We start from the raw sequence: 22,948 nt of genomic DNA, 5'->3' as shown, positions 1-22,948 counted from the left end.
ATAAATATAAACAAAACATCTTGTATTCTAAAATCTCCAAAGGATATCAAATTAATTCCATGTGTTTAAAAATGGGGCCGGTATTGGGAGAAGGAAATTTGCTGTAAAAGCGACATGAATGGACCATTCATTTGTATGGCCACTAATTCCATAGGGCAACCGATCATAAATTAAGTGCCTGACATTCAGTAATAGATGATTATATCTGACATAATGAAGTTATAATGGAAGGTGTTCACACACTGCTTGACTATTAAGTGCCCATTTATTGTCCCTGTACCAGGTGTGATAGTGATAGGCTATACAAATCATCCAGAAGAAATGTCAAAACAGGCTTCTTTGCTGATAAAGCACCACACATGTTTATTAATATAGCAGCTTGTCTTAGAACTGACCCATCTGTTCATATAAAACAAATCTTTTTCCTATAAATATTTCAAAGTTAAGAGCATGACCACTGGTAATAGTTTCAGAGAAGCGGGAATAGAAAGGGAAGAGGAGAAAAAGGGAAGTAGCGGGCTCTTAAATAAAATATTATGTTCTTTCTTTTACCTTAGATATGTTTAACAGAAGACGGGGCAGGCCGGTAGCTTTTAATGTGGAATTTGTTTTACATTAGTGCTGCATGAAGTGTAGGCCTTCGGAAATGGTCCAGCCTCTAGCTGTCGCTGGCGCCAGGTGGGAGATGGCAAATTTCACCAATGTTTTCAAAGCACACATTTCCATAAAGTGCAAAATGAAGCAATCGATTAAATTCTCCTGAGTAACAGTTCATATGCATTTAAACTGATCAGAAAATATTTTAGCCAGGCAGATTTTATTTAAAAAAATAATAAAATAATAGCACAGCCCTTTTTTTTAGGGGAGAGAGTTTAAAACTGAGGCTTTGCTTTTAAAAACTCACTTCCAATAAGATATCAATATCACATTTTTATGTAGCAGGGGAAAACAACAGAAGCAAAACTTGAATACTTGCTTTTTTTTTTTTTAAGCTTAAGAAATCAGAAGCACAAGCCTAACATATTTTCCAGCTGGTATACCAGGTTTTATGTGCTTGCTTGCAGAGCAGCCTGTATGCTCTGTGTTCTGTCTTCAGGAATGGTTTTATCTAACAAACAAGTATGCCCTGAGGTGCCCCTCTCAAATGAACACACATATTTGAAATGAAGAAGTACATTGTTCAAAATAGTGAAACAAAGGAAAGGCATGGGACATTTGGTAACCAGGGGAGGTTTTCGCTCTATGGTCTTGTCTTCATTTATTCATTCATTAACACCTAAATAAAGTCTGGCAGGCATGCCTTTTAGTTTCCAGAAAATAACTTTATCAGACTCAGCATCACATAAATCCGCTAGTCATACCTTTCTAAATAAATTACATCTGGAAATAACTAACGACCTGATGACAAAAGGGCCAATTCAATTACTTGTAAAAGGCTAAAGGTCTCAGACACCCCTGAAATTATTATTTATCTTTCTCATAGACTGAAAGTAAACAATTTCCAATCACAGTTCGTGTTACATGCATTTTCAAAGAATACTGGATACTCTATTAGTTTGAACATGAATTACTCCTGACTTCCAGAACAGTATAAATACCTACCCAAATTCTCCATATTAGAAATCAAGGAATCATGTTTTATTTCTCTCTCAACATATCCAACCAATCACCAAGACCTTTTGTGCTTTAACTGCAGTGTCTACGATTCCATCATGTCTTCTTTGTTCCCATTGCTACTGTCTTTTTTAGTTGATACTTTCCACTCTCAATCCACCCTGAACACTGCAGTCAACATTTCTATGTTGAGAGTTGTATTGATACCTTCTATGCCTGAAGCCCTTTGTGGTTTCCCATCACCTACATGATACTAAGAATCGCTAGGCTTGGTGTATAAAGGTGTGTTATAATCTGAGCTAGAAGTCCTTTAGTTAGTGTCTTTCTCCCAGTTCACACCATATCAACTGTGGACACTGAAGCCTCATCCAATCCCAGAGGCAATACAGACTAATCTGACCAAGAGATTGACAGCCTCACAATCACCAGCCAAGTCTAAAACTATTCTTGTTTTAACACGATCAGTATTCAGTGTGCCTAGCATGAAAATTTGATCCTTAAGGACTCAGCAAACACAGTCTTTTCACTGGTTATCTGTTAGCAGCTCATGCCCTTCTTCCTGGCAGGGACAGGAGGAACTCCAGGGGATTTATTGGAATCCAGGCATGTGTTCCCTCAGGTCCTGCTTCTAAAGGGCTCAGCACTTAGTCCCAGTGATTTGAATGTGCCCATTTCCAAATTCTTCTGCTACTGCTGGACCAGAGAAGTCACACAGGCCAGTTATGTGGAAAACGGATGGGGAAACAAGGAAAGGGAATCTTCAGAGAATTTCAGTGGCATGAGGGAGTTCCGTAAATGAAATTTTAAAGAAAGGCCACACTGATATGATTGGATTTACCCCTCTCTGAGCCATTCTCCATTCTGCCTGTAGCTAGAGTCATCTTTTAAAAATCAAAATCAGATATTATGTATTACTCTGTGTAAAAAACCCTTCAGGGAACCCCACAGCTCTTAAAATAAAACCTCAACTGCTTTCATTGCCTACAAGGCTGACAAAGATTCTTTGCTTGACCAAACTTTAATGAGGCTCCTGAACCTTTTCCTGGGTCCATCTGTACAGTTCCTTGTAAAATCCAATTCTAGCAAGAATCCTGCCAAGGCAATTTAACCAGAACCCTCCACCCTCAATACGCAATAGCCCTCCTTATCTGATAGGGTTCCTCATCCTCCTCAGCCTCCTAGGTGGGGTCTGATCACCTGGCCTGCATTCAGCAAGCATCCTATCATGTCCGTTCCTGAATCCCCTTAACCCCTGATTCAGTAATATTCTTAGTAATTCTCTAAAGATCCCCACTCGGTTGCTTGGCTATAAATCCCCACTTATCCATGCTATATTTGGAGTCAATGCCTGTTCTATACTGAGGTCTCTTTGAAAAAAACAAACAAACTGTTTTTACTACTTTGACTACTGTTCCACTCTTTTTTTTTCATTGAAAAGGCCCTGTATGATCCAAGCCCTGCCTAAATACTCTATGTCCCCAGTATCCTCCCCCTGCACTGCCCCATCATTATGTTACAGGAATTATTATGTCCATATATTTATTTAATATTTTATTGATTTGTAGTTGCTTTCCCTTGTCTGGAGTGTATGCTTCATGAGAACAGAAATGTTGACAGACATGTACACTGCACAAGTCCATCAAGGCTGGGCACATAGTAAGCCCTAAGCAGTATCTGCTTAATGAACAAATGAATTGACACACAGTGACTTTTCTACTTTAGGGCCTTTGATTATACTATTCCTCAACTTTAATCATGGCCAATTAATTTTTATTCTCACAGGTCAGCTCAACAGTCACCTCCTTGGAGTGGTTTTCCTTGATTATTCACCTTCTATATCTTCTTTATCCCTCTAATCATAACCTATTTATAATACAATTGCTTAATCCATAATTGATCTATTGTTCACCTCCCCCACTACAAGTTAAAATCCATGAAGGTAAATATCTTTTCTACCTTGTATCTCAATGTATTATTGCTAGTCCCCTGTAGAGTGCACAGCACATAGTAGGCACTCTATAGTATAGTCACATTAAAATTAATTTGACTTATATTCAACTACAGGGGTGCCAAAAAAATGTATACAAGTGGACATGTTGGTCAGTGTTGCTCAAGCAGTAGTTTGCTGTAATCAAGTGTCTGGATGCTGACAGTGACCACTTTGAGCACCTCTTGTAATTGTAGAAGTCAAATGTGCCTTGTATTCACCTTTTGTTAATAGTATATATTGAGTATACAATTTTAACAGTCTTTTTTCCTTTCTTATTTTCTAGCACCCTCTGTATATATATTCAAAATTAATTGGGTGGGGGCAGATTCCACTTGCCTTTTTACTCAGTGAGTACATGGTCCAGACAAGGGGTTGGCAAACTGCGGCTCACGAGCCACATGCAGTTCTTTGGGTACGTTCCATCTCAAAAGTTTGCCGATCCCTGGAAGAGCCAATCCTGTCCCTCACAACAACTTAAAAATTATTTGAGAGCCATATATATATTTTTACAAAATCACTATTATGTGAATAATATCCTTTAAAAATTTTATAAATGAAACTATAATAGTTTTATTTTCATTTTCAATTTTACTTCAGAGCCATAGTTCATGAGTCGCAGTTTGCTGACCCCTGGCCCAGACTAACTGGAAGAGTAAGATGATGTTCTCGCTGTTTTATGTCTCCCCACACCACTTATCACATAAGGATCCCCACAACCAAGAGAGATTTGGGGTATTTTGTATTCACATTTTATGATATTGAGGAATAACTCAATGTTGGATAATTTAGAGGATTTTTTCAAGGTGTGATTTGCTTTTTGCTTTTCTGGCCTAACTCACTAACTTCAGAATCTAACCCATGAATAAGACACAACTACATAGAAATAATTGTTGACTACAAATGAAAGTTAGTCTTTCAGGAGAGCACAGAGAAAAGGGGGTATATAGTTTTATTGTCTGATACATGTTTGAGACTTTAAATGTATAGACATTCACAGGGAAAATATGGTTATTTTTAATATAAAGCTATCATAATTAAACCAATAGGATTTAAGGAGGATAAGAACATTTCAAGCTCTCTTGAGGACTTATTTTCTTGATCTTACCATGTATGAGCTATACAGAGTTTTAGACTAGAGTCATAACTTAGTATCACTGCTAAATTGTATTAAATAATGTTTGCATATCATTATATAGGTCATGGAGCACTTTCACATACAGTATTGTATTTGATTTTTGAAAGGTAAACAATCCTGGGAAAGAGGCTGTTGCTGTGTCTCTGGGATTTGTGCATGATCATACAGTTAGCAATCTGGGGTTAGCAGGATGACATGACAGCGTTAGTATTCAAACTGCACACGTCCATGCGACTCTAGGAAAATCTGACACTGAACGTCACAGGAGAACCTGCTCCTGTGAGGGAACTGTTTTTTGCTGGATTCTTAAGAATTGGAAATAATTGCTGGGCTTGGAGCTATAACTAACAAAGAAAAAAGTACATGGTATTGAGGGAGTGAGAGACCTGTTAGTGTGAAGCCAGTGCTGTTTGGGGGGTTATGGGTTAATGATAACCAAAGTCAGCACCTCTCATACAGAAGCATATGCCTTTGCACAGCTAAGAAAACAGGACCCTCGTCCTCGAAGAGGTGACATGTAAGTGGATGTTGTATCTTTAACAGTCCCAACCCCTACTGTCTAGGTATACAAATGAAATGAGAGAAAAAAATATCTTTATCTAATCTCAGGCAACTGACTCCAAAAGATATTAAAAAATGTTTTAATTTACCATATATAATTTTTATCATATCCTATCTTCTATATCTATTGTCAAGTAGAAATTGTTATATTAAAAAAGATCCTGAGTGGTGTGTGTGTGTGTGTATGTGTGTGTGTGTGTATTTTGTGTTTTGTAGGTACACCAAAGAATTGGAAACTTGAAGTTATGGATATTCAGCACGTGAGGATGAGGATGTTACATTTGGAAGTCAAGGCCATTTCTTTCTTCACCCCACCCCAGGCTTTCGTGGTGGCAGCCAATGCAACTATTAGCCAACTGTCTGCTCCAGGCAGCAAGGTAAATAATTTTTAATATACAGGTATAAAATTATTTTCTGGTAATTACATGAATAATAACCTTTATGGGGAGACAATTAAAAAAACACAAAATAGGGTATTTTGTCTCAAATAAAACATAACAAAATTTAGAACATTGATTTGCATACTTTGTAAAACGATGTCAGAATGCCTGACTTATTTTGTATCGCATGAATTTTAGACATTTCTATTGAGACACACTGTAAGAAGTTTAAGGAAAAGAGTAAAAGGTAATAGAGTAGCAGTAGAACAATTTTTTTTTTAGAAATTATGAAATTTCTATTTTATAATAAAAGACAACAGACACACAAAACATTTATTTGTCACTGGGTAATAAATAGTATATAAGTTATCAAACTATTTTGTCATATTGTATCCTTAAAATGGATTATGAAGAGGGTAACAAATTTTCTTAAAAACACTGTACTATGAATGAGTCTCCCACTATCCCTTGCTGATAACATATTTCATTACTAATTACTTGCTATAGTGTACAGTTTTGGAAATTAAGTCACAGTTCCTTTTGTATAGGTGAAAAATTGTCATAGCAGATTTTTAGAGATGCCTAGGTTTGAATCCTGGCTCTAATATTTAGTACTTGTCTAACATATATGAAATTAAATATAAATATATATATATATATATATTTATATATATGTCTCAGTTTATTTAGTCACAAAATTACAATAACAATACTACATGTTTCTTGGAATTTGAGGAATTAATGAAACAAGAATCCATATCAAGTGCTTAAAATGGAACTGGACATAAATGTTAAGTTTAAATATTTAGTGTTCATATCATGCCCCCTCAAAAAGGTAGGTATGCATTGGAATATCCTGAACAGTATTATGACGGGTTTTCTTCAGGAATTGGGAGAGATAGAGTCATATAGATAACTTTTAGTCTGACCATGATTTAAAGTTAATTTGCATAATAAATACTAGTTATTATTATTATTACTGATTAGCAATATCTCACTGTAAAAATTTGCGACATTTAAATATATTAGACAAATATTTGCGCTCTGAATAATTATCTCCCATTTTTCTGAATAAGTTTAAAGACAAAATAAGACAAAGAGAAGTATGCCCTGGACACTATAGCAGCAATATTACGAATGGACAGAGGGAGCTGGGGAAGGTGGGAGGTGTGATTTTCACAGAACTGAACCCTGGTCATAGCTGCTTAGACATCCCAGTTCCGGTGACTTTGCCTTGTCTTGAGCAACAGGTCCACAGAGGAACCATCATATTCAAGTCAAGGATCATTGTCAGTAATCTGCCACCAGCCACATCGATTGTAAGGGAGAATGTTCAGATCTCAACAGTATCAGGCCTCAATTTTATGCCCTTTGAATACTGAGAACATCATTCCAGCAGCCAGTGAGGGCGTAGAATGGCGCCCCTTCTCAGTCAGGCTCACTGAGAGACCTCCAACACAGCTAAGAACCTACTGTGAAAAACTACCAGATCACACTACTCTTTGGGATAATTATTCTCAATATATGAATTATATACCACAAGGGGCCTACAGGAGTGTGTGAAATTATTTCAAATGATAAATGTTGGCTTTTAAACAATATACATATAATACATATTTGAAAAGTATGTTATAATTTACAAAACCCTCATACTTATTCCTAATAATATTAAATAAAATTTAATTGAATTCAAGTTCAATTAAATCCAACTGAAATTAAAGTATTACTACTATATGGCATTCGAGTAGTATGCTTGATGCTAGGAACATAATGACCAATAAGTCTGAATGAAACAGTGATAGGATCCTTGTAAGACTGAATGAGATAATGTGTATAAAATATTTTTCCTGTGTCTGATACAACATACATACTTAGTAAATGGGAGTGGTGTCTAGGATTTATGCTATACTCTATTCCTCTGTCTTGTAAGAGTACTTTAAACAGTGTACTTCAAACACAGAAAAACTGCTTGGCATTTATTTACAAGTGTAGAAAAGGGGTGTTTATTTAACATGGTCAAAGTGCTCTTTATATGCAAGTTTCCTTTTTATTCTTTGGGTTGAGAATGGCTAAAGCTAGGGATTTATGTTCTACCATATAATGTCTGCTAGCCAGATAAATTAGAAAAACACTATTATGAATATTAAAGAGCAGGCCTGGAAACTCCTCAATAAGATTGTCAGATATCTTGTTCCTATTTTATTTTAATCAATTTCAAATGTTGTTACATTTCACTAGATAATATTGTGTGTTAATGCCTCTAATTTGAGATGCTAAATCTTTGACTATAGCCTATTTTTAATACAGATGCACCAGGCAGGACCATCTGTTTATTTTGTACTTTAAAAAATATTTTCAATGAGTGGATTTGCTGAATGTAATTCAATTTGTACATGAAACTTAATGCCTGGCATGATTCTAGCTCATTGATTATGTGCCACGTTTATATTACTCAGTTTAATATAGAAAAAAAAAAGTAAAAAATAAAAGCAACTTTTCAAACGTGCCTAAATAGTTTAGCTTTTTTTTCCTGAGTATAAATAGTACTGTCAACAATTAGCAAATACACAAATCAGCATTTAGAGTTACACTTCTGATTAAATATAAGACTATCTAAAGAAAGATTATATAAAATATATAAAATAAATACAATGCTGTATTCATCAGTTTTGTTGCTAATGGTTTATCATACTGGAAGGTGGAGTGTGTCTTGTAACTGTCAAATATTTTATGCAGCAGAACATTCAAAATATCACCCTTAGTAATATAAATGGAGGATATTTTCCAGAAGTTAATGTCTTTTGTTGGTTATTGACAGGAAATTATCTAATTTGAATTGTCAGTGATGTAAACAGAACTCCTAAACTGGGTTCTATAATTGACTGCTAAGGTTGTCACCAAATTGTATAAGAAAACAATAAAACAAAAGAAAGACAAAAAAAAATATCCGAGTTTCACCTGAAGGGCATGCCCTAACAGTTGCATTTAATTGTCAAATAATATAAGCCTCTGTTCAGAATTCTGAGGCAGCTTCCAGCACAAACTCTCACCCAACTAACTACCTTCATTGAGTGATTCTGACTGTAATATAGACATGGTTATGGTGTAGAATATTTTTCATGTGAGTAGTGAGGAGGTGAAATGAAGGCTGGTGGAGAAAGAATAGTTGGTGAGGACACATGACCTTCAGAACTTCAACTCAGGTTTTGTTTTGTTTTGTTTTGTTTTTTACATTTAATATAGTTAATACAGTTCATTAATTAATTCATTTGGATTTTATTTTGCTATGTTTTAATTATGTACCTTCTCATTGTAACTACAATTTTTTAAAAATTAAATTTATTGGGGTGACAACGGTTAGTACCTCACACCTGTTAGAATGGCTATCATCAATAAGACAAATAATAACAAGCATTGGAGAGGCTGAGAAGGAAATGAAACCCTCATACGTTGCTGGGGGAAATGTAAATTGGTGCAGCCACTATGGAAAACAGTATGGAGGTTCCTTCAAAAATGAAGAATAAAATTACCCTATGACCCAGAAATCCCTCTTCTGGGTTTCTACCCCCAAAATTTGAAAACATTTATCTGTAAAGATATATGTGTCGTAATGTTCACTGCAGTGTTATTTACGGTGGCCAAGACATGGAAACAACCCAAGTGACCTATGATAGATGATTGGATAAAGAAAATGTGGTATATATACACAATGGAATACTACTCGACCATAAAAAAATATGGAATACTGTCATTTGTGACAACATGGATGGATTTTGAGATTATTATGTTAAGCAAAATAAGTCTGACAGAAAAAGTTACAACTGCAACTCTTAATAAGTCCTGATAAATACTCCAATGTGCTTATTTACAAATTTGTTATCAAAATTACCAAAGTAGTCTTTTACTTCCAATTACAATATATAAAATTGAGAAATATGTCTGAAAAGCATGTAGGATTTATTTGCATACAGAAATATATAATCAATCCCATTAAATTAACTATAAAATTATAACAAACTTATTTTAATCATTAAAGGTTTAAAAATAATAGTGTTTCCAGATGAAAATTTTTTTTTTTTTTTTTTTTTTTTTTTTTTTTTTTTAGCTGAGCCATCCTCCCACCTGTTGGCAGCTCTGTGGCAGCTCAGCTCAGGCCAGGCATCGAACAGCTGTTGCTCAGAGCTCAAACATTTGAGCGAGTTCTTAACCAACTGAGCCACTTGGCCGGCCCTGAAAATTTTTTTTTAAAACCCTGATTAATGAGACATATGGCAAGAAAAATTACTATAATGGTGAATGCTGATTCAGGATCTCACTTTTATTAAGTAGTTTATAGTAAAAGCTGTGACTATTTTTCTATTTATGGTGGCAGCTCTGGTTAATCACCTTGTAATGTATTGTGACATTAATGCACTAGCAAACTATTGGAATTTACACCCCTATCCAGTAATAAAAATAAATTGAAGAATGCATATAAAGGCATCACAAGCATAAATCATGTGACCAAGTGCCATGCGTGATCACATTAGATTTAAAGAACAGAATCTCTGAAATTACTCACCAGTGAGTAAGAGTCACTGAATTGATATATTTAGGCTAGTCTGAAATGTAGTTTACAATATTTTATTCAAAGCTATTTGGTAACTTGCTACTCTATTTTCTATATGATGACTAAAAGAATGTTGGTCACAATTAAAATGCACAATACCAAAGGAAAGAACACATGACAAACAAATGCATCAATTTCACAAAATATTTTCCCCCCCAAAACTGAGTAAAACTGAAATAAATGAAGAGAACTGAAAGAAGGTAGGATGATGACATGTGAATTATAATTAAAATGATTCATAGGTGATACTGAACTTGAGGGGGCAAAGGAATGAAATTGTGATATCTAGATATCTGTGTCTATATCTATATGTGTATATATTTTGAACAATTGTTTGTTGTTCAAAACAGGGTTTTAAAACACAATTCCAAAGTTACCATTAATTAACGCACTGTCTCAAATATTCAAAATATTTCATATGATAACAAAATAAAATGGTGAAATACCTGAAGCAATATGATGTATTATTGCACGACAGTTCATATTTTCCATTGACAACATTGTGCTAATATTGATAATTATATTTTACATAATCCATTTTTAAATGTTGTTTTGGATTGCTAGCTTGATGAATATCAGAAAATTAAGTATGGTTTTCCTATAAAAAACATGGTCAAGTCTGTAAAATGCACAAGGAAGTAATCTATAAAGCAATAATTCAAAAAACAGTAACATGCATATAGACAAGAAGAAAATATAGAGAGCTATGGTTATCAAGGGAAGAGACATATCTAGACATATCTCTCATATTTTCATATGTATAAAATTATAGCAGAAAAATATAAAAAAGTAAAGCTAAAATGGTTAGCTAATGTTAGTTTTCAGGTAGTTCAGAGGATACTGCTATATGTTCGCACACAAAAATAACAATTATTGGAGATACAATTCCAAATTATTTAAATAAACTAATTTGTTTATTGTACTAATTAAAATAAAAATGTGTAATATACATGAGATGCTCTCTCTCTGTGTATATTATAGAGATATACATAGATATACATTGATAGATATAGGTATAGTATAGTTCATTTGTATAATTTGACTGCATATAAATATCAAGGACAGTTTACAGTATAATTAAATATAGTGAATGCAGTTGAGGGTTGATAGCTAAAGTTGAAGGGAAATACTTTGTGTTTCCAAAGTAAAGATATTATTATGCCAACTTTATTCCATTTTCAATATTCATTTTCATATAATTTTAGATTAAGAAAAACGCACATGATGTTTTGCCACGTTATTTTGGTGATTGACACAAACCTCTTTATATAATTCAATGTTCTCTTTTTGAAAACTGCAGGACTGTGGCACATGAGCTAGTGACTACAGTTTCAATTGCATTAACCGCAGAGCTGTTTAGGAGGGCCTCTGGGTCAGCATATATGGAGGGATGATATGAGAACTAGAAGTTATCAGGACAACCATTCTAAGGCAGAGAGGATAATTTGAGGCAGACGTCAAGCAGACATGGCTATTGCAGTCTAGTAATTCATTCTTATCCAGTTCAATACCATCAGTATACTTTATTAAGATGATGCCATTTTAAACCAAAGCTTTTAATTATGCTCACCTACCTACCAACTCTTCAGGGTCTAGTTTATGTCAAGTATTTTCCAGGAACTTGACACTTACTATTTCATTTAACCATCCTAATAAACTTGACATGCTAGGATTATTATCCTTGTTTTACAGATGACAGACAAAAGGTGCCGAAGGTCATACAGATCTGCTTGGCTCCAAAGCCCAATTTCTTCACATATGCCAGCCACAGCAATGAACCCAAAAATACATAGTCATAGTCACATTTTATCTAGGGCCTACCAGATGCCAGGCTCTACTCTATTGGGTTGTCAGAAAAGTGATGATGTATTTTTTCTGTGTTTTTTGTTGCAAAAATGTGTCATGACTTTTCCGACAACCCAATATATTACCCCTAATCCTCACGAAGGCACTGTGAAGTTCTTATTTCTGATCTCCCATGCAGTAGTTGAGGAAACTAAAAATAAGAAATGTCTAGAACTCCCAAGTTTAAGTTTAATAGCTCTAAATCCTTTCATTTTATCAGTTAATTTTTGTCTTCTTTCATTCTAAACTTATTTTACTCTTTATCTGCCTAACTATGGTAGCTTGAAATGGCCCAAATTTCTCTTTCCTGCATTCATGGTTCTTTGGCTTGTCCTTCCTCCATTAAGTGATGAAATTTCTTTCTGCCCTCTTATATCTTGGGTTGGCTGACTTGCTCTGATCAATGGGACATAGTAAACATGATGCAAGCAGAGTCTTAAAAAATACCTGAAATTTGGCACTTGCCTACATACAACTGGAAATCCTGTCACAATGGGAATTGTGCTAGTCTATGTGATAATCAGAGGCATATTGCCATCACCCCAGATGACATTAATTTGACTATTGTACATGAGAGCTCCCTTCCCTTCAAATGCACCCAGCCTGCTAACTACTAAACATCTAGACTCATCCAAGTCAGCATACATGTGACTCAAACAACTCTTAGAACTATAATAAATGTTTCTTGTTTAAAGCCACTAACTTTTGGAGTTGATTGTTACACCACCTTACGCAAGACCTTACAGTACTCTTCCCAAATCATACTAGGATCATCTCTGAAGAACTGAATTATATTAAAGTCACTAACTTGCCTAAGCAGGCCTCTATCTTTGGTAGGAACAACATTCTACTAAGAATTAAGATATCTAAAATAATGCATTGATTTAAAATTTGTGTATTCCTCATGGTGAGGGATTATGTCATAAGCATCCAAGGTGTTAATCAATATACAAATCTTAGAGGCATTTCTGATCCTTTCCCTGTTCTGTTCAATTAAATGTCATGCCTCTTCAAAATATTTCATTACCGCTGACACATCCCTAACTCTTGGGTTGTCAGAAAAGGCATGACGTATTTTCTCTATGTTTTTTGTTGCAAAAATGTGTCATGACTTTTCCGACAACCCAATAATTTTCCAGTCATCTTGTACTTGTACTACTAAAACAGCCTCCGTCTGCCAATCTCTCATCATCTACACTGACTTCAGAGATATTTTTCTCATATCAAGAACTGATAATGTTACAATGTAACATTCCATTGACTTTAGAATTTTTTTTAATTAAAAAGTAGTTCATGTTTTTATGTTTGTTTGTTTGTTTTTCCAGGATAAAAATACGAACTCCTTGGCATGTGTTATAGAATTATTCACAATCTGCCTCATTGCATCTTTCCAGTCTCTTTTACAAGAACTGTTCCATTGTACTGTGCACCCAGCACGTTTCCTTAAAAGTATCACAACTTTCACATATCCATGTTTTGGTTCATTCTCCTTCCTTTTCATGGGATTCCCTTATTGTCCCTGTTCCCTTTCCTCCTTGAGAAATGAGGATGCATCCTTCAGAATCTAGGTTGTCACCTTCAATTTCGGCCACTTAGAAATCACTTTATGAATGCATCCTCTGTGCCAAGCACAGACCAGTGGCCGGAGGATAAATAATAATTATGATGCTCTCTGCCCTCAAGGGCCTTGCACAAGAGAAAGGAAAACATGCACACTGAAAAATAAAACGCAATGTCTTAGGTGTAAAAACTGAGGTAAGCATGAGACTTTGGAGAACAGAGGCATTCACTTGGCGCCTCCCGAGTTCACAGTCAGGGAAAGCCGAACAGAGGTACTGAGAGGATAAAGACGAGCCCTGAAACACTGGTAGAAAGTTAATGGGTATAAAAGAAAAGGTAAGAGACTTCTGGCAGAAGAAATAGTGTGTATAGAAAACATGCTCATAAAAGTCAGACCTAATGACTTTTATTATATTAAGTAATTAATAATTTTGATGGTGTAGGAAAATATACTGCATACTTCAAACTGAAAAATTAACTTTAGGATATTTGGTATTTATAAAATTAAAAGTCATGGCTATATTATTTCTGCTTTCAACATTATAAAACATTTTGAAAATCATTAAGTATTTGTTAAGAGCAGGAAGACGAATTCTGTATTTAGATTATGCAATTATAAATGTTACTTTTAACTTTTATTTTGTATGCCTGGTTTTTCAAAAATATCTTTAAATAGGTGGCATCAATTTAAAATACATAATTTTAATTTACATTCTAAAACTAAATGATATTAATACTAAAATGATTTTTTAGAATAAAAATAAAATATAAATTTGTAAGGAAATAAATCTATCACTATGATTTTAATTAAGATATCTTTATTGGGCTGGCTGAGTGGCATGTTGGTTAAGAGCTGGCTTGGGACACTAGAGGGCCCCGGTTGGGATCCCACATATGAGGGTCAGTGACACTGCCCTCTACAGCTAAGATGCTGAACAACAGCTCAACCTGGAGCTGGGCTGCCGTGAGTCACCAGCGACGGCGTAGGATGCAGCCCCTGTGGCAGTGGGTTGCCATGGGCTACCGTGTGTAGCCAGCAGCCAGCCTGAGTGGCCAGCAGCTAGCGTGAGCGGCCCTCCAGAAGCCGGCAACTGATCTGCCTCGCCCGGGAAGAGCACAACGATGGTGCCAACTTGGGCCAGTGAAGCAACGTCCTCCACAACTAGACCGAAAACAAAAGGACAGCAACTTGTCTGTTCCCCTTCCCTGATTCCCCAACACTGTTCTCTCCCCCTCAATTTCCCAATAAAATCTTTTTTAAAAAAATCTTTATTTATAAAACAAATAAATAAATAAATAAGATAGTGAAGGAAAAAGTCCCAATAAAAAAGTAATGGTGGGCCAGCCGAATGGCTCAGTTGGTTAAGAGCTCGCTCAAGAGTGTGAGCTCTGAGCAACAGAGGTTCGAGTCCTGGCCCAAGCTAAAAAAAAAAAAAGGAATGGTTATTTGGTCATCTCTAAAGCTAAGTTGGTTTTCAACTAGGCTTCCACTAGTTGAATTACTATGCTTCCCTATTCCTTTACTTTGTTTACAAACTATTTCTCAGAACAATATTTCACATTTTAGTTTATAAATGAGACTTACTCATTCTATCAACAGATTTCTTACATACCATTTCCCCCTCCTTTTGAAATAAGCACTACATTGTAAAACACATATTTACAACCATCTTTAATTTAATTACTTGCTTTCATCAAAGAATGAATACAATTCCTCTTTCTTTAAAATAAGGAGAAAAAAAAACTCACCTCTAACAGGAGGTCTTTCTAGCTCAGAGTCAAGGTGAATTGGTGGAGAGATGTACGATACCTGTCCATGATGTGCCTGCCCTGTGGACCCAAAAATAAATGTTAGAAAGACATTGTAGTTATGTCTTTTTATTTATTTACTTAGTTAGTTTTATGATGTTACATTAACTCTCAACATACTGAATTAATAGCCATTATAGGGTGTAGACAGATCTATCCAAGCACAGAAACATTGTATGTCTTTTAAACATCAACCTTTGAATCAGTTCTTCTTATAGTATCCAGTTTTTGTGTGTGTGTGTTTTTTTTTGGGGGGGGGTGTTGTTGTTAAACTATGATTTTATTGTGGAGTGACACTCTAAAAGTACAATTAAAATAATTTACAAGAAAAGTGAAGGAAAAATTAAAAACAAAGTCATACAAAATACCAGTCCTGATTTTTAAGTGTTAGATTGTAAGTATTTCATCAATTTGCTATAAGCGTTTCTAAACACTCTCAATTCCCGCACTTATTCATTGTAGGCCAGTAATAAATAGGCTGCAGACTGGCATCCATGTCAGACAACACTTTGAGTAGCACTTACTTAGATAACTTTATAATCCTGATTAACTTTTTTTTTTTAATCTGAGCCATCCTGCCACCTGTTGGCAGCTCAGCTGCAGCTCAGCTCAGGCCGGGAATCGAACTGGCGACCCTGTTGCTCAGAGCTCGCACTTTTGAGCGAGCTCTTAATCAACTGAGCCAGTTGGCCAGCCCTTTAACTTTTATTTTTATGATTTACTCACATTACTTGAATATGACACTACTACTACCTGCTTATTGTATTTGATAGAAAAACAATAAATAACCACAACATAAAAAGCAGGAAGATGAATTCATTCTCTAGTCCTTACAAAGCAATAAATACGTATTTGTGATATTTCTGTCTTTTGAGTAAAGTATTAAAGCTGATTTGAAGGCTGAGACGCTGATTGAAAAAATTGCTAGCTTAAAAACAAAACATTTTTCTAATGCTCAAAGCAGCTATAGTTTGTATACTGATGATCCAGCAAGCAATTGGGATTTTAAGGCAAGCAAGCATCATTACAGAGTCAGTTCCATTTCTAAAGCTACTTTACATAAAGAAGGTTTCTGTAGAAGTGGAGGACCCACCACCTTCTCCCTACAATGGGAATATGCAGTTATATTTTACACATTTACTATACCAATTTACAGGGCTGTTAATCTCTTTTCCTAAACAAGGAAAGTTAATGATACATAGATTATGATAACAGTTAGAGTAACCTTCCCGTTTCAAGTAATATTCGACTTGTAATAAACTCTGCTGATTCCTCTTATGAGGCACATTTCAAATAATTAATATGGCTCCCTGTTGATAGAAGCTGCTGTTGCTCCCAGCATTTTCCGAGCTAACAGCAGTCACAGTGGAGCAGCTGTAATATACAGAGCCCCTCATAATGGTAACTAAGAATATTGTGCATTCACTGGTCATGTTTCAGTGGAACACTAAATGCACTACTATAAAGGAAATAATACGATGATTGTGCACTGTTAGCAGTCCTTGTGTAATATAGCTTATTAAAAACTTCAGATTATTTTAATTATAAAAACACCTGATGTTCCTACCTATATTGCATATTTTGTTGCAGAAACATTTTTGTTTTTAAGGTCCCATGTCATTACAAATGAATTGGTTTGAAATTTTATTGATCACGTAAATGAAAATAAGAATCTTTCACTTTGTGTTGGTTCAAAATAACCTCAGCATATAAGATATTGATTTCATGTCTAATCAAGGAACATGGCTTTCACCACAAATAATGTAAATGCCATGCACTCATGCATACATCATCTACTATAATGCAACCAACATTGCTATGAAGATTTAAAGGTTATTATATACATACTTTTAAATCAAAGAAACAAGTAGAGCAGATTAAGCAACTTGCTCAAACACATGCAGCTAATAAATAGCAAGGCCAGTGGCATTTTAACTCCAAATCTACTGTTTTCATCTATATCATATTTTTTCTCAAAGAAGTTCTCAGTATACTAAACCCGAAAAAAAAAAAAAAAACCATGTATAGATTTTAATGATTAAACTCGGACAAGTACCGCCTTTGGAACTGCCAGCCCTGCATTCAGCTTGTTACAGTGTCCCTTTGAATGCCACATTTGCCTCTGGTCTTGCGATAAGCATGTAATTCAAGAGTGCTGAAAGAGGATACTGTAGGCAGTATGAGATCCCAGTGCATACAAGTATGTCCCTAAGGGAAATGGGGATATCAAAGAACCAGTACAATGGGACGGGGATTACTGACAGTGAAGTCTTGAACTTGGTTTGCCAGAATAATCATTCTCTGTTCAAGGAGAAACCTAGCAAACTGCAGGATGAGATGTGGTAGAGAAAGCCACCAGGGTAGGAACTGGCTGAAACTTGGAGCCTTAGGGATGGTCCAAATGCAGTAATGGATTTCAATAAGGTGATGGAGATTTCTGATCTACAGAATAAAAGCTACAAATGATGCAGTGTTCTGTGGATGGAGTGCATTATTCTTAAAAAATATTTCCACTTTACTCTAGATCAGTGGTACTCACACATTTATCTCCACAAAAACACATAAAAGGTAATAAAACCTATTTTAATCTGTGCTTCACTAAGGCAATGATTCTCAGGGAAGTAATTGCTCTTCATCAAGGAGAGCATATGGAAACATAGAGAGAGGGATGTGCATAGTCTGAAAAACAAAGCAAAACAGTGACTCTCAAAGTTCCAACCCCCTCATTAAGAATTACTACAAAATAAAAGTAATAAACTAAACTCCAGTTAAAATAATAACTACCATAAATATTTCTGTTAGACTTTATGGTGAATAATATTCAACAACAATGTAATCAGTTCAAAAAGACGTTAGCAAGATAAAAAAGCATGAGAAACATGTATTGTTTTTAAAGATTTGACAAAAATTCTCCGAGGAAACATATCTGTTTTCATTTATCACATTTCCCACCACGATCTACTGTCTTACAGAAGCTTTGTATATCCAGATATGTAATTACTGCTTCTATCTTTGCCCTTATTTTTCCAAATTCAAAATATATATATCTGCTTATTTTTCCTCTTGAAATTTATTTCAGTTTTTTTTCCTGAATTTTAAAGCAAAAAAGTCATATTGAGATTTTTTTACTAGAATTACATTAATTCTATAAATTTGGAGAATAAACATTTAAAATATTTTGTCGTTATATTTTTTAATGGACCTGCATTGGTTTCCTTTTTAATAAGCAGGAATTAATCAATTTTTGAAGTTTTCTACATTTTGGTTACAAGACTATTTCATTGTTTATTGTAGGTATTCTATTTTCACCAAGTCAGATAAAATTTTTAAATCATCTTGATAACTTTCATTGAACTTTTCTGATGGTTACTGTCGGAATTAGTAGTTATTAACTTTGACCTTCCTAGCTAATTAGTGCTAGGTACACTGATAATAACATATTAGCTATTTTCTATTATCTTTATTTCGCATATGAAATGTACTCCCAGGTTAAGATTCATCTATATACGCTCACATTCAGGTTAAGAATTCATCTATATATTATGTATTTAATTATTTTGTGCTGCAGCATTTAAATTTTAAAGGTTGATTTTACAGATGCATTTTAGGGCATAGAGTTTCCTGGTGCTGCTATTCACCTGACATTTTACTTTAAGTTCCACCAAAGTACTTAAAAAGAGTAAACAATGTTTAATGATAGATTTATAAAAGAATTACAAAGACTTAAAAGGAAGAGAAAATAAAAGCTTCTTGGTTTTGCTAAGGGATCCAAAATCACAGTGGCAATAAGAAAATGGGTTGGGTAGCTCATGGTTCTGTTTTTACTTAATTTTTATTCTAGGTAAATGATACATTTTCATAGAGATGTCATATATGTATGTATATATGCTATATATCTATATTGACTAGAAAATATCTAATTTACATATACAATTCCCCCATTTCAAGTACAGAATTCAATAGTTTCTAGCACATTTACAGATTTGTGCAACCACTGCAATCAATTTGAGCCAGTTTTTATCACCGCACACACACACACAATCCAAAGCTCATCAGTACTCACTTGCCATTTCCTCCCAATCCACCCCGATTCTAGGTGAACACTTATCTACTTTCCATCTCTATAAATCTACCTATTCTGGACATTTCATATAAATGGAATTATACAAATACATACTTGATTGTGATCAGATACCTTCACTCAATATAATATTTCAAAGCTCATACATGTGGTAGCATGAATCAGTACTTCATTCCCTTTTGTAGCCAAATAGTATTCTGTTGTACATACTTGCCACATTTTATGTATTTTTTCATTGTATGTATTTTTCATATTTGGGATCATTTCCACTTTTTTACTATTTTGTAAAATGCTTCTCTGACCTTAATATACATGTTTCGTGTTGATATATGTCTGCATTTTTCTTGAATACACACACAGGGTGCCAAAAAAATGTATACACATTTTAAGAAAGGAAAACTATTAAAATTGTAATATACAGCATATACCAACAACAAAAGATGAATACAAGTCACATTTGACTTCTGCAATTACAAGAGGTGCTCAAAGTGGTTACCATCAGTGTCTATACACTTTTGATTACGGCGAACTACTGCTTAAGCAACGTTGACCAAAGTGTCCACTTGTATACATTTTTTGGCACCCCTGGTATGTATGTATGCGTGTGTGTGTGTGTGTGTGTGTGTGTGTGTGTGTGTGTGTGTGTGTGTATCAAGCAGTGGAATTGCTGAGTCATATAGTAACTCTATGCGTAAACTTTTGAGGAACCATTAGTCTGATTTCCAAAGTAGCTGTTCCACTTTATTTTTCATTAGGAGTGCATCAAGTTTCCAATATCATGAAGAATTTTTTTTCAGGTGGTAATGTAGTTAAATCAGGGTTGATCATATTTTTATATTATTAATACTAAGACGATTGTGAAATCTGGGAAAGGAATGATCTCCCCAAGAGGATATAGAAAGATATAACAGAGTGTAGGTAAAACATTATAAGGTTCATCCACATTGAGAGAGAAGGAGAAAAATAAAAGATCTATGTAGACTCTCCAGTGCCAGGTATGCCAAACCCGAAGGAATTGTAAGGGAGCTGCTGGTCAATACAACTCAGCACTGCAGCAAACACCCAAAGGCCATTATGGATTTTGGAAAAGTCATTATTTTTCTATCTTCAATCTCTTTTTCAACTTCCATTTAATTTCTATTTCATTGAGGAATCATGTACAATTTCTACTAAAGTTCAATGTAGAAAAGAGTTGACCAGCAACAGGTACAGGAAAAGGCTTTTTTTTTTTTTCACTCTCACTTTTTCTACTGTCAATATCTTACTTGAACATCAGAGCGGAGAAATACATTTTTACAACCATAGAATTTGGAGGGAGAAAGACATTTGATAGCTTACAACCTCAAACCCACGTTTTAGAATGAGGACATTCACATCTTCAGAAATCGGTGACTTTCAAAAGTCAAATCAGGTGGTGGTTGTCAACAGTGAAGTCAGAGGAAAGCAAGAAACGGGGATGCTTTGCAGCGAGTCTGCAGAAAACTGCCCACAGCCCTCATCTTCTCTTTCCTCTGAAGCCTTCCTTACTAAGCCATCATTTTCAAGGTGTGTGGGGCATGAGTTTCAGTTGTGTTAACACATTAAAAAGGTTTAGAGCTATGTACTTATAAACATGTGTACATGTTTTCCCCCACTAGGCTTTGTCTACAAACTAAAAGCTGTTTAGTAACACAGGTTAAGCTCCTGCCTGGGGAACAGGCCTGCCTGTGTTGATATCTGTACTCTGCCACTTTTTAGCCATGTAAATTACTAGCAGCAACTCTCAAGCTGGTTCAACTTCTATGTGCCTCAATTTCCTCATTTGTATAACGGGTTATAATGGCAGTGAGGTCATGGGATGTTTTGGAGACTCAATGTATATTTATACATATGTAGTAATTAAAATAGTGCTTGGTACATAGTCAAGTACTAAGAATTTTTAGTTATTATTATAAATTATTTCATTCATTAATGCATCAATCAATATTACTTGAGTGCCTAATACACACATGACAGGTGCCTTTTTAGATGGTCGGCATACATCACACCAACAAAATGAAACATGATCCACATCCTTATGTAGGGGGTGACAGTGAATAAGCAATTAACACAATACATACATTAATAATATTGTATGTACGAGATGCCAAGGGCAATGGAAACAAATTAAAACAGGCTAAAGGGAATCTGGATGGGGGAGGGGCAGATTGTGCTTTTAAATAGAGTTAACAAAAAAGGCCTAGCTTAATTTTCATTAATGGCTTTTGAAGAGTTTAAGAGAAAACAATCTGACTTTCATAGAAACTTAAAAGTTAAAACTGTAGATAAGGGCCCAAATTTAATTTTAATAACTAAGAATAAAAGAACAAAATGTGCTGGTATTAGATGCTTTTCCTAACACATTCATTTCAAATTTACATATTCATTGACAGGTTAATAATATGACCAATGACAAAAAAAGACATAAATAAAATACGAAGAAATGCACACAACTTTCTTCATAAAGTAAAAACAGATTTTACTATTCTAAAGTTCCCACTGGTTTCTCCAGTTACACCATCTTTCAACTCAAATTTTCCTTATTTTCTATATATGCTGTAAACAACTTTAATAGTTTACGTCCCTCCAGGAAGATTTTATGTCTCTGTTTTGTTTGTTTGTTTTAGAATTTCAACTTCTGTTCTTGATTATTTCCTCCAGAGATCTGACACTTCCCCTCCCTTAAAAACAATAAAATAGATCTCACATTTTTTGCCCTGGGGTTTTTAATAATATTGCCATTTTCCTTTTACAATCTGTAGGATAATTGCAAGTTACATCTCTGCATCTCTCTGCTCTACGACAATAATGATTCCGTGTGGAATGTGGGAACCTATATTAAACTACATTTAAGAATGGCATACGGAATTTTTCTAAGTTTTTCTAATACTTTGAAAGTAGCTAAGCTTTCTCAAAAAAAAAAAAGTATATGTTGTTGTTGAAAATAATCTCAGCTACTGATAAAAAATGCCAGAGGTCGATGTGCTGTTTGTGCTGATGGAAAATTGGGTGTGCCTAGCATGTATAACAGCTTGCTTTTTTGTCTTCAAATCCCAGTCTGACTATAACCATCTGCCATTTACAGAGTCAGCTTTCAGGTGAAGATGTAAACACCAATCAAATGTAATCATCAAAGAAAAGAGTTGTAACGTTGCCAATTTGATACTCATCTTTTCACTCTGGTTTCCTTTTCCTCCCTAGATCTTATTACTCATACATATTTTCAGTGAATTTAGTAAAATATGCAGTACTCAAGAAACAACTATATGCTTGAGTGATTGAGGATATAAAGTCATTGATGGAGGAGCAAAGGTCACTGATGGGCTTCTGCCCAGTGGATATCATT

The 22,948-nt window shown here is 34.8% G+C and overlaps 1 protein-coding gene across 1 annotated transcript in view; it reads right to left on the bottom strand.

Annotated features, from left to right (window-relative positions):
* LOC109377799 (adhesion G protein-coupled receptor L3-like) overlaps window positions 1-22,948 on the bottom strand; it is a gene marked incomplete at both ends in the record, with an annotated part of 132,647 nt that overhangs the window by 61,832 nt on the left and 47,867 nt on the right. The window contains one exon of the mRNA XM_019634265.1: window positions 15,444-15,524. Within this exon, the coding sequence (XP_019489810.1) occupies window positions 15,444-15,524 (81 nt within the window). The remainder of the gene's footprint in view (window positions 1-15,443; window positions 15,525-22,948) is intronic.

The sequence above is a fragment of the Hipposideros armiger genome, unplaced genomic scaffold (assembly GCF_001890085.2).
Source record: "Hipposideros armiger isolate ML-2016 unplaced genomic scaffold, ASM189008v1 scaffold_1563, whole genome shotgun sequence".
NCBI classification, from domain to species: Eukaryota; Metazoa; Chordata; class Mammalia; order Chiroptera; family Hipposideridae; genus Hipposideros; species Hipposideros armiger.
The sequence above is the reverse complement of the archived record's forward strand: the minus strand, read 5'-3'. Positions and strand labels throughout refer to the sequence as shown.